Source organism: Falco biarmicus, chromosome 6 (genome assembly GCF_023638135.1).
Source record: "Falco biarmicus isolate bFalBia1 chromosome 6, bFalBia1.pri, whole genome shotgun sequence".
Taxonomy (NCBI): domain Eukaryota; kingdom Metazoa; phylum Chordata; class Aves; order Falconiformes; family Falconidae; genus Falco; species Falco biarmicus.
The window spans coordinates 19,520,860-19,534,599 of NC_079293.1; the positions used below are offsets into that span (position 1 = coordinate 19,520,860).

The 13,740-nt window shown below is 35.2% G+C and overlaps 2 protein-coding genes across 3 annotated transcripts in view; one reads left to right on the forward strand and one right to left on the reverse strand.

Annotated features, from left to right (window-relative positions):
- MCPH1 (microcephalin 1) overlaps positions 1-13,740 on the reverse strand; it is a 135,572-nt gene that overhangs the window by 64,114 nt on the left and 57,718 nt on the right.
- Positions 1-13,740, forward strand: part of ANGPT2 (angiopoietin 2) — a 46,531-nt gene that overhangs the window by 26,366 nt on the left and 6,425 nt on the right. For both annotated transcript variants that reach the window (XM_056343374.1, XM_056343375.1), the window contains 4 exons: positions 271-503; positions 2,762-2,889; positions 10,990-11,091; positions 11,603-11,769. In XM_056343374.1, the coding sequence (XP_056199349.1) occupies positions 271-503; positions 2,762-2,889; positions 10,990-11,091; positions 11,603-11,769 (630 nt within the window). The remainder of the gene's footprint in view (positions 1-270; positions 504-2,761; positions 2,890-10,989; positions 11,092-11,602; positions 11,770-13,740) is intronic.

Genomic DNA, 13,740 nt, shown 5'->3' on the forward strand with positions numbered 1-13,740 from the left:
ATAATGCTGAATTTTAAACCACCCAACTGTTATGCTTTAAAAGCCTGCAATACAGACTATAGTAAATAAAGTTAATTAATGTATTAATAACATAAATTAAAGCATATGTATCAAACTAAACTCATCTTTTGTTTAGCTTTCTACTGCATGCACGGCATCAGAGAATGCAGTTGAGTACTTATCAAGAAAGAAACTTCTGTAACAGTCATGACTGTCTTTACATCAGCTCAAAATTGTTTATGGGGAGCCTAATGGTAATCTTTTATTTAGCTTTCTAGAGAAAAGAGTTCTTGAGATGGAAGACAAGCACACACTTCAGCTGAAGTCAATAAAAGATGAAAAAGATCAGCTTCAAGTCCTGGTAGCCAGACAGAATTCTATAATAGAAGAACTAGAAAAACAGTTAGTTACAGCTACAGTAAACAACTCAGTTCTGCAAAAACAGCAACATGATCTGATGGAGACTGTTCATAACTTGCTTACTATGATATCTACACCAAACTGTAAGTAAAAGCAGACGTGCTTATATCATTTAAGTGACATTCCCTAACTTGTGTACATTATTACCTATAAAGTCTTAGAACCAGTTTCGCCACACTTCTGCTTTTCCAAAACTGTATAAATATATTTTTTTTGCCTTAAATTCTGCATACGAGTTAATTAACCTGGTTTTCAGGGGTGGGGGAGAACAACCGCAACATTTATGTCATTTCTTTTCCACATTTTATTCATATTCTGTGGTTTGTATTGGCTTGCCTGCCCACTTGTCCAGTGGTTCAACAAAACACAGAGATGCCAAGAATCATTCGTCTCACGTGGCATTCATTCATCTGGCAGTACACATTCCCTTGACCATATGTCTAGGTTAGACTGCATGATGTAGGCCTGTAGCTTTTCTTCCTGGCTTGCAGAGGTTGCTTCTGCTGCCTCTTAATTGCTCTATGCACACAGAGTTGATCAAAGAAAGGACAAATCATAGTGGCTATTAAAGGCAAAGGAATCAGTACCAGCCCAGTTTTCAGCAGCCCTAAACAACACAAAGCACCAGCGCAGGGCAGCAGGTAGTCCCCAAAGTCCTCCAGTCTTTCACTGAAGCTTCCCTGTTCATCTTAAATATCCTTCAGCCTAGCAAATTTTATAGGCAATAATCTCACCCCTAAATGCCTGACAGCCCTGCAACAAATCATAGCCACGGAGCATAGCTTCCAAATTTATGCAGATTCACATGCTCCATAAAAAAATCCACACAAACCATAAACTGAAAGTTATGGCTAAACAGGATTTCAACAAATGAACAAATTCCTTATCTTGAATTTCATGTCTGATACAGAACTCTGACAAAGTAAGAAGGTATGGCTACTCTTTATAAAAGAGTAAAGAATCTGCCATGTTTGCCTATAAAATTCTCAGGGCTGGAAATGCACAAGCATATGGAACATCTAATAAAGGTTTTAAAATTAAATACTAGGAGAATTTAAAAATAGTTGTCATTACAACTGAAAAGACAGTATAGACGGACTATGCTACATCACTATAATGTGTTGGATCACAGAAAAGGAAAAGGGTGTTTGGAAGTCCTCACTTTCAGGAGTGTCCTAAATAATACAATGTAGGTTTTTCTAAACAAAGCAAATCCCAAGTTTTTTGTCTTAGTAACTGACACTACCCCCTTAAATACCATTACCAAGGCTGTACATGTTCCTGCTGATGTTATCTGCTATGCTAGTGCACAAATAAGTAAACAAGTCAAAGTAATGTTGGCTACAACACTGTTAAACCCAGAGTGGAAAAAATAATGAGTGTTTGCCAAAAAGACAAAATTAGCAGGGAAAGCTTCTAAGACAGTATACAAACAATAGAGTGTGGAAAAGCAATTAAAACACTGAATGTGTTATTTTTATATTTAAGGCAAAGCACGTAAACAGGTAAATCATGAATAAGCAAGCTAAAAAGAACATAATAAGCAACTGTAATATAAGCATGTATTTATGTGGCACCTAGAACTTTGTACTAACTGGCTGTGCTTGTTAGATTAAATTAAAAGGGAAAATACACAGGACCAACCCCAAAAGGGTCAAATATGAAATATCAGTCAGCAGGCAAAATGCCAGGAAATTCCAATCTCCATAGTTAATAAAGAACTGAACAAAAAGATGAGCCTCAGATTGTTCTGTAAAATAAGAAGGCTTAGCCATATTAAAATACAGTTTTTACACAAATGAATTCCAGAAGGGATATATCCTTAGTGGGTCGGGCTGAGATACCAGGCTTCAGGCTGATATATACAAAACTGTTCCTGCTCAACACAGGGGAAAAAAAAACCTACCCAGAACTTCGTAAGAGTAGTTATTCCAGTCAGCTGTATTGTAAAAGATTCCATAATTCTGGCAAAAGGTCATTATTAATATAATCAGTTGCTAGTTAGATGTTTGTAATAGTAGTTAATGCATGCAGAGGTTGTGATGCACGTAGGAGCATACCAAAGGCCATGAAATGAATGAAAGCAGAAACTGTTCAACTGGATGAAGTGCTATAGCCTAAGTTTTCTTATTCAACATATTAATAAGTGTCAGCACTTTTCAACCTGTCAAGCAACCACAGTCGTATCAGAATAATGTCTCTAAATAATATAAAGTAACAACACACATAATTAATACCTTGATTTGTCATTTTTTTCAGACCCAGGCATATTTTTCAGAACCGCAAAGCTTTAAGCTGATTACACTATTAATGCCTTCAATTTCTGTTACATTTTTAACAGCTAAGAACAACTTCATAGCTAAAGAGGAGCAAATCAGCTTCAAAGACTGTGCTGAAGCTTACAAATCTGGACTGACGACGAGTGGAATCTATACTTTAACAGTTCCCAACACTGTACAAGAAAAGAAGGTAGGATAGCTATAAAGTGCTACCTAGGCATAGCGTGTGTTAAACAGTTATTTGATCTGGTAAATAGGCTATTTTAAAAGCTAGTTAATAGTGAAGTTTATTACTTACCATGTTTTTTTATAAGCATTTCATCACTTACAGACCTGAGTATCTCACAAGAAGAAGAAAGTCCTAAAGGTGAAATCTTGACTCAGTTGAAATGAATGAGCATTTATTGTTCATTTCAGCATGCCAGAATTTCATTCTTTATTTCCACATAATTAACTCAATTAAAGCAATATAGTACTGCAATTTCTTTATAAAATCTCGTAACTCCAACACAGTTGCTCTGCATGATCAGCAGTCTCCTGTCTCCTCTAAGTTCATAGTTCCTCCATATGCCCAAGTCCCTTCAGGTGGTGCAAGGATGTATAATCAGGGCCATAGAAGAGTACTCATGGATGTGTACTCACGTAAGCAGTCTGCTAGTACTGGACTCATGTGTGGGTGCCAGTGCTTTGTTACACAGAGTTTTAAGGGCATTTATGTAACAATTAGATTAGCACTTACATCAGCACAGCTGACACTGGGTAACAGAGGACTTTCCTGGAAAATACTGCCCAGATTTAAATAAAAGTTGAGAGTTTGCAGTGGTTTCACTAGATCAGTTTGAATTCTTTATGGATATCTTTTTCCCCTGTGTGTCCAACTGAAATGAACTTCAATGTCAATTTAAATTACCGTAATACACCATACCTCAATAGAAGAGACCTTGAGCTAAAAATGGCACTCAGTGGATGAAACACGATGTCTGATGGAGATGCTCCATCTACTGAAGTAAATAAAATGATAAAGCTTCAGATATTGTAATTCAGTTGAAACAATCAATAGACTCTGAAAGGGAGAAAAGTCCCAGGTGGATTGTGAGGATAACGAATAAAAAATTCCAGTGAGCATTCTGAGGAGAGGGGCTCAAATGATGAACGTTTGTTTCCAAATTTTCAGACACAGCAGTCTGAGGCAGCTAAGGGACATCTGAATATAAATAAAAATGCTTAATATATTTCTTAGACAAACACTAAATAATTTTCTAATCTTATAAATATAAGTACAAATTCTATAATTTCATATTGTAGACATTTCCTTACAAGAAGGAAGTATTTTATGGAATTCCTAAAGCTCTACTAATAATATCAGAAATACTTGGGGAAAAAAAACCCTAACAGAAAATGTACAAAAACAGAGGAAAATGAGGGCACATGTGGAAAAGCAACGAGTAAAACTCTGCCAGAGAAAGCATTTTTTTTCCCCAAAGTTTTCATAGAAAAGATTTAGAAGTTAAGTTCACGAGTGACTAGTCTTTGAAATGCTAGAACTTCATCTAGCCCAAGCCAGACTTTGTGATCTTTACACTTAAAAAGCTCTCAACTAAAGGAAATATCCAATTTGTTTGGGTAAAACCTATAAAATACAACACATCAAACCTGCAATTTTTGCAGAGATCATCTAGTGAAATTTTATCTGTGGTCTGCTTGTCTTGGAGAGTAAAAAGATAAAAAAGGAAGAAAAAGACTGTTTTTCCTTTGAAATAGTCTAGTCTATAGTCAATACATCTGTTTCACAGGAAAATTAGTTACATAAGGTACAATAAAGTGTTTTATTACACATGAAGCAGAAGAGTGTTTAAATAGCATAGATATCTGCAATCACAATTTTTAATGCTAAAGGAGATGCAAGCTACTGCATCACTGAAGTCATAGATTGCATCAGTCTTTGTTAGATATCTCAGGAAGGGTTACATTCCTTAAGTCTCTTAGTATTACTTGTCTCGAGTTTTACCTTTGGTTATAATTTTACTATCAAATATACAGAGCATGCATATTTCCTAAAAGCAGACACAAGTCCATGCCATATTACGGAATGAAAATTTCTGTCATAAGCTTTTAACACTGCATTTTGAAAGCTACAAATGTTTAGGCAATTTATATGATCTGAAGAGCCAGAGTAATGCACATTTCTACAAAATTAAAACCCACTAAAATATTCTGTCCTTGAAATAAAAGTACAATCACAAATTTCCTAGACTATAAATTATTAAATGCTTCAGGTCTGAACATGGAGGCTTAAAACACTTAACAAAAATACCCATTGTGGTAATTGACTAGGTTAAAAAAAGTAGTTAAAATGTAATAATACAATTAAATTAGTAATGAATATAATAATATTATGTTTTAATCTTAATCTGCCCACTTCAGAGAGAGTGAAAAAGACACTGAAAGAGACAGCCAAAGTTTTACTTACTATATGACATGAAGAATAAGAGACTAAAAAATTTTATTCTGAAGCGTATTTTCTTTATATAAATACAAATGCAGAAGAAGAGTTGTCAAGGGAAGTGAACGTTTAGGGATAATCAACACGTTACACCATTTTCAACTGTTTATGATGTGGATGGCCACTCAGACCAGGAAACAGAATGACCTTTTTTATTTGCCAAAAGTGCTGCACTGCTGTTTATGTTTTCATCTTTTCCTCTTGTAACACCTTCTGACCTCCCAACAGGCTTATAAACAACTTCTGTGTAATCTGTAACTGATCCCACTTTACTAATTTGTCTCCCGTTATAATCCAAAACTATAGAACTGCATACAAGAGCTGAGAGGAAAACAATTATTTCATTCCATTAATATTTTCAAGCTTTCAAGCTTTCCTGTTCTGCACCAGGACAAAAGCGAAGTTCTTTTAAAAACACGGAGGAAAAACAGCAGAAGTCTGCTGACACAAGGAAAAATGGGAGAGGCAAGGTCATGGAAAGCTAGTAGCTTCATGTTTACAGCAGTCACCTGAACCAGTTAACCTCCTGGTCTTAACCAGGCAGAATAGTTGAGTCTGGATGACCCTTATGTATTAGCTCAATGGTTTACCACACCTATTGAAGCAGTGGCTAAGATGTTCCCCATTTTGACCTCTGTTGAGCTGAATTTTCATCCTAGAACTGACACATATTCCAAGCCAAGGCCTTTTTAACCAGAACTTCCTAGCAGAAGGTGATTTGGGCAAGTATGAATTTACCAACAAAATGGTTTTGCGTAACTCCTAAAAAATGATCATCCAGACAACTAACTAGCCTTTTCAAAAGGAGCCCATGCCATGGACCTTACATCTGAAATACACATACACAAATTGTTTCCAACCACAAGCATTAAAAAAGACGTATGTGTAGCTTCTCTGATACAGTAAGAGGTCACATGGGATTGTTTTTTCATAATTTTAGAAGTGTCATCATCCATCTTTTTCACAGGGAACTGTTACTAAGTTAAATTACATTATAAACTATGCATGCAGTTATTTTTTCCAGAACAAGGAAACTAAGACTGCAGCTCTTACCTAGTCACATCTCTAGGAGTTAGAGAAAGCAGAATAGAACATCATTGAGCATCATGACTCAAAAGTGTTCAGACAACAGCCAAAAGTGATGCAAAGGGACACTGCGCAGATGTGGCAACTGCACTTGCTTTATAAGCATAAAAACTGTAGTGGATCTTCATCCTGATGACCCAGCCAGAGCCTTACCTCAGAAAGTAGGTCTGAAAACACTTACACCCAAAATCTCCTAATGTACAATTAAAAAGGAAGAAAACCTACTTTCTCTGAAAGTCAGCTTCCTAGACAGTGAAGGCATCCAGTTGACTTCTCACAGTTTACATGCTTATCATCTTTGGAAAGGGGACTACTTCTGGTTACACATATATTACAGCATTTTCAAAAATACAGCACTGCTCTTTAGCTGAAGGTGAAAAGCACAAACAGCTGATCTTACCTCTCCCAGCGCTACAGCTGCTAGAACTTTTAAGTACTGAAACAGTTAATAAGATAAATCTAATATTCCCCCTGCCAATTTGTTGTAATTTGAGAGGCTAAACTCTTTATTCTTTTTGGCATCTGCTTGAAGACTCCTGCTGCCTGCCTAATCTTGGTATCTGTTTTTACTAGTTTTACGAAAGGTTACATTTCTTCCTTTTGAATATAAAACCTAGGCTAGGCTGAAAGGTCAGAAGAGTTCTCTTCTAGTAACGAGTGTTAGAGAAAGCCTCATACACATATCATTTTACTGGAGAATGAAGATTTTTTTTAAAAAAGAAGTTATAATCCAAATAAATGCTTCCTTTCCCTTCATCTTTCACATACATCATGAAGAAATTGTTCCCTCTGCAGACTGATACAGCAATTTATTGTGTTTACTTTAAACTAGGCAAATCCTTTCCTCAGTCTTCCTTTTACTGGATAGCCTATCTCCATCCTTAAAATTACTTATGAATATACATCATTCACTTAGGTATTCATAGTAAAAAGTAATAAAAATAGATCCAACTTATTTCATTAATTTTCTTTCTGCAATCTTTACTACCATTTCTCTTCATTGGCTTCATTTTTTGCCAAACAAGTGTGTATGTAAATTTGAAGTTCCAAGTTTTACAGTAAGTATTTTCATCTTTAGTCAGGGATTTGATTTCTAGGGATATGATCAGGAAAACAAAGCAATGGTTTTGTAAGCAAAGCTGCCTATGTGAGGGCTTGAAAGACAGGGCTCTGGGTTGCCAGTCAAGGCTGAAAGCAAAACATTTCCCTGTATGATGCTTACTTAATAGATGGTACAAAGAATTTTCACTTTATAGCTAGTTCAAGGGAGCAAGTGTGCAACCATGTTATACAGCAGTTAAGAAACCACAAACTGAAATCTAAAACAGCAATCATCTTCTCAGCTTTTAATAGTTACTGTAATACTAGAAGGAGGTGATGTAACCAGTACATTCCCTTTGCCTGTGTGACGCTTCCTACTCAAGAAAGAAAAGGATTTTCCCTTTATTCAAGGCCATAAAACTGGCATCTTTTAGAAGCACTTACAGATGACTGACATGAGATTTTTTGGTATGGAAAAATTATGACCCCAAATTTACATAAAGTTAATAAAATTGTTACTGGTAAGAAAAATCTACATGCAGTTTTTATGGACTTACTTCTTTAATTTTTCATTATGTGTTTCAGTTCTGCTGAAACTGCTTCTGGCTTTTGGAAGAAATTTGAAGTACACCAGTATTTATCCTGAAGAGTCTAACAGTGTCTGTAAAGCTAGTTGTCTTAATGGATACTGTCTGTAACAGGAATATTTTATGTAAAACATTCAGTCATTACTGTTTGAGAATATTTTAATCTCACTAGAACTGAATGAAGTGTTATTTTAAGGCATTTATGTCTTCAGAGTACTAATTCCAGGTGAATAGAAGTTTAGGTGGCAGGCATCAAGGAAATTGCATGTAGCATTCAAAACCATCAGTTGACATTTACAATAGCAGTATCAGACTGGACCAATGGCCCATGTAAATTCATACCCAGCCTCCTTCTGTAAGTAGTTAAAACCTACATGTTTCAGGGAAGAGTGAAAGAGTTCTGTTCTCAGTCTGGCTGCTTATACTGTCCTTTCAGTGGGGTGAAACTACAGAGTCAACAACCTTCTCTACAACCAATGATTTTTTGACTGCTGTTAAATCAGCATTTTGAGTCATATCGAAGCTCAATAAAAGTATCTGTGTCTGCTTTAGCCGATGCCCAGTGTCCCTCTTCATAGCCTCCTGTGGAAATAAGTTTTCACACAGGCATTACATGTTACATGAGTTAGCTTTCTAAAAGAGATTATCATATTTTATAATACCTTATCTTCAGCCTTTCCTTTTCAAGGCAATTTTAAGTTTTACTAGATTTAATTTATATAATATTACTGAATTTTTGCAGTCATTAAATACCCAGGCTAGTAAAAACAAACAAAAAACAGGCTTTGAGATACAAGGAATTGCATACATCAGTACAAATTAAAGTTGCTGCTTTCAGTTAAATTCCATTCACGTTGACATACTTTTAACAAGTAATCCCTAATCCAACTCTTTTCCCTTATTTCTCTTATCTTTCCTAAAAATCTCCAGTTTTCCTAAAAATCCAGCATCTCGTGAACCTCAGATGTTGAACAAAGAGTCTAGATAGAAACTTAAAATACAGTATCTGCTTTGGATTTCCAATGTGTTACAGCCTATTGAAACACTACTATTTGCAGCTCTAAAGGCTTTTGTTCCCTTGAGGTCTGATGCCTTTGAACAGTATGTATGCTACTGCTTGCACTGTAAATACTCTTTGCTTTATATAAACGTGTGTGTAGAACATACATGTAATACATAATACCCTAAAAGAGCCAGCTATATTGACAACTTGGTAAGGAACACACTTTTACTTCCTAAGATGACAGACAAAACACTGCCACAAGACAGAAGGAAAATCTGGCTTCTCTGAAGTAATGCTTTTTCAGTGAATTTCCAGGATGTTTAACAGTTCAAAGAACTCAAATCTGCTAACTGCTAACACTGATTAGACAGCCTTCCATAGAAGAGGATGAAACAGATACACAGCTTCAGTGTCATTCAGTCATGATTTGGGGCATTTATAGGCACACCGTGACAAGCAGCAGTAATAAGTTAGGTGAGAAGGAAGACCACTGAGAGACTTTTTTAAACAAAGAAGGAAACATGCAGATTCATAATGAAATGCTCGGGTCTAGGTGGTGGGATTTTTATTTCTTTGTAATTAATATCCTATCAAAGTGTAAGAAGCCAAATCTTGGCTCCACTACTATAAATGGGAAGGTACAACTTCACTTAATTGATGAAAGCTCTCGAATATAGACTAGAAATGAAGTAGTTTAGTACTGAAACTATAATTTCAAAACTTTTCAAAGATGTGAAACAATTATGAAGAAGACTTACGAGTTTCAGTATCTTGGCAGAAAGTGGCAAACAAAAATACTAAACTTCCAAATGAGACTGCCTAGAGCACTAACTGTGAACTCTCCTAACAGAAATACTTGTACAAGAAATTTAAGATTTTCCTTAAATACTGGTAATAACATGTGATTTAAATAGATACTGATTTCAGTTTGACTTTCATTATGCTGTTCTACACCAGCTTAACTCCACTGACTTCACACATCTACTTTTAAGTTCTGCTAGTTTCAGAAAACCAGAATTAGATGCAACAATTTAAAATTCTTTCTCAAGAGAAATGGTCCTAAATATTCATATATTCACCAGATTTTCTTCTTAATGTATCCCCTATTTCTCCCAAACATGAATCCAAAATTACCTCTAAATTTTCAAAAGATTTTTTTGCATCAGTATCTCCCCAGTATATTGGCACCTTCAGTAATACCTTTTGTCTCTGACACTGCAGTGCACATGCGCCAGAATTCTGTGTAACTCAGTCACTTTCTATTTTAATCTAGAAGGAGACTGACTGAACAAGTCACCTATAAACTTGAATTTTACTGTGCATTTATTGGCATTCTAAAACAGTTCAGTGAACTGCCTGTTATGTGTCAATCCTTTCAAATGTTAAGCAATAACATGGTAAAATTAAAGATGGTGTGTGAATATTTGGAAATGTCTTACAGTTCTTACTTTTTTGTTCTAGAATGTAAGATATTTATTCATTGTGGTCTGTATAATAACATGGCTTCAAGATTTAACTTTCAGATAATAATTTTTCTACACTTAGATTTAGTTTTGGGGTCAGACCATCTGCAAAGACATTGAACAATGACAGTGGAAATAAAAACGTTTCACTTTGCTCACTGCCTGAATTTAACAGTATGTATACTCTGACAAGCCATGGGCAATTTGAATTAATCTCTCACAAAAAAGATGGAGAAGTGAAAACATCTTTAAGGAGAAATTTGTCATCAGGAAAGTCACAAAAATATCAGTGCAAGAGGGAAGTACAGAATCACAAGCTACAATGATTTCTTTTTTCTTCCTTTAACACCAGCAATCAGCTGTTTTTAAGGCATCATTTGTATTCTGTTAAGCATGATATATACTGAGGAATCACATTTATGTGTGGACAGTCACAGCTGCTTTGTATGAAAGCTATGAAAAAAGCGGTTTTAGGTTAATACACATTTTGCATTTGTACACTTTAAAACTTGCCACTATGTAGAACTATGCAGAATACATGATATGTCTTTTTTTTTTTTTGGCATGACTACATGCACTTACACTGTTAACATGCTTACTCTGGTAGGCCTACTGTGACATGGAAACTGGTGGGGGAGGTTGGACAGTCATTCAGAGACGTGAAGATGGCAGTGTGGACTTTCACCGGACATGGAAAGAGTACAAGATGGTAAACAATGTCTTTTGTTTTGAAGTCTTATTATTAGTCATTATTGTCTGAAATCTAATATAGTAAAGTAACATTAATATCATACTTAGAATGTAAGCAGGTTTTAAAAGTTGGCTTTGTCCTTAGATGTTCATTTAGAAAGCGTCAGAGTAGTATAATTGTTTGCCTAAGCAGACTTGCAAAGTGTGATGTTTGCTTTTAAAGAGAAGCTTCATATCTCTTTAATCAACTGTTCTGTGATACGTCCACATTTTTTCAGTTATTTATATTTGTGTTTCTAGTGGCAACAGTAGAAGCTGCTCCAAATCTACTGAGTAATGTTGATTCACATTTCAGATTCCCGAGTTTGCCTTTGCTGAAATTAACTTCTTGAAATATCACAGATCAATAACCCTAACAGACACAGTAAAATTTTAGTTGACAGACTGAAAACTTTTAAACTTAAAAACTGATAAAGTGATCACTTCAAAAAACAAAGCAAAGCTATTTAAATAAACAACTTGAATTACAGGGATTTGGTGATCCTGCTGGGGAGTACTGGCTGGGAAATGAGTTCGTTTCTCAACTGACTAATCAGAAGCGTTACGTTCTTAAAATACACCTGAAAGACTGGGAAGGAAGTGAGGCATATTCATTGTATGATCACTTCTCTCTAGCAAGTGAAGAACTAAAATACAGGTAAGCAGAAAAATCAGATCTGAATAAAAAAATCTGATAATAAGCATTCTAGATTGTGTACATGCATGATCTCATTTCATAAAATGATGATGGTTTTTCAGTTCACTCATAACAGTTGCTCCATTTTTCACCTATTGCCTGAAACAATTTTTTTTTGCAAGGGAGAAAACGTGTAGTTTACTAGTGCATATGGTGAATGTAACACACAAGATGTGCAAAGATGAAGAGATGGTATGGTATAGGATAGGTGCCAGTACAGCAGCTGGCAGTGCACAGTCTTCAGACAACATCAACCTGTCTGCAGTTGCTACCACATCTTGATTCCATGCAAGAAATAGATTTCCGGAAGGTAGATGACTAAGAATAATACTACAAGGAGATTCCCCTTAAGTCAGTGGCTAGTATGAGCTGGTCTGATGTCATGAAGAGCACACTGAGGTAATGCTGCCACTTTCTGTGACCCACTGGCTTGTGACCCACTACCTGTGAAAATGAAGTTAAGAGCAGATGTCCAGTCTCACACACTGTCAAACTTGTAAATTTAAACACAAGATTTTAATGAACCTATTACTTACGCTCCCATCATTCTGTAAAATGTAAAGCTTCTCAATTTCTTCTTACATATGTGGTTTAAATAGGAAATAATATATATTTTAAATAAGTACTTTATATATAAATAAATATCATAGTATTATACATTTTAAATAGTATAGTATCACACATTTTGAAATAGTATCAGCTGCGTGAAATATACAGGCAGTTCATACTATAGTCTCCAGGCTCTCTGTAAATGCAGTAGATAGGTATTGTTGATTATAGAAGAAACTAGAGACTCTGCAGTGTATAACAGATACTTTCCTACTACATGGCCCATGAAATTTTTATCTAAGAGTCTTAAAGATTCACGGAGCTTCAGGTGACTGGACAGAAAAATTGTCTAAATTTAGATGAATTTTTCCAAGTTTTCTAGCAACTATTTGTTGTAAACAAGTCAGTCTGACACCTGAGAGAACTGATGCTGTTATTTCAACTCAGGTCTTACATGCAAAGCAATCCAAAACTATCAGCATCTCTCCCATTAGATCTTACTGCCTTAGCAGTATACAGTTGTCTGAACTCCAAAGCAAATATTTTTTCATCTGGAAACAGTTAGAATCTACAGCAGAGAATTTTGTAAGTAATGCTTTAAAATACTTATAAGGCAACCTTTGCAAAACGGCTCATTACCTTTGTTCATTTAAAGTATTAAAAATTAATTACTGAAAACTAAGATGATTGACTGCAAATACATACTTTAATATGCAACCAAACATGGAATGCATCATAAAATGCAGTGGTTTAAATATATTTACATTAATAATTATATTATAAAAAAGAAAAAACCTTGCAAAGTATCAATTAAGAGCGTCTTCCATTGCATTAAAAATGACAATATATTCTTAATGCTGGAAGGATTACGAGTTGGGCCATAAAACTCAAATTTCATAGATTCATAGAAAAATTGAGATAAGAATGGACTTTGAGTCAAAATTCCTGATTTCAAAGGTCTGAGGTCAGACCGGGATGCTCAAGGCTTTATCTGGCTGGGTCTTGATAACCTTCCAAAGGTGGAGACTGTGCAACCTGTTCCACTGCTTATCTGTCCTCATGGTGAAGAAGGTTTTCCTGTTACCCAGTCAGAACAATTTACATCCACTGCCTCACACCAACTGATATACTAAGCCATACTTTAAAAAATTTAATAATAATAATAATAGCAACAACAACAATAACAATAATAATAATAGACCAAAAGTCTGCTTACATTAGACTTCAAATGATAATTGAAAATCAAACCTAGGCTCACACATTATATTTGGAACCTTTAATACCATTTTTGTTAGAAACTGGCTGACAGAATTTTGAAATCATCTGAAGAAAAGACAGAATATTTAACTTTGTGAAAGAGATTTTTGAGAAAATCTGTAACGA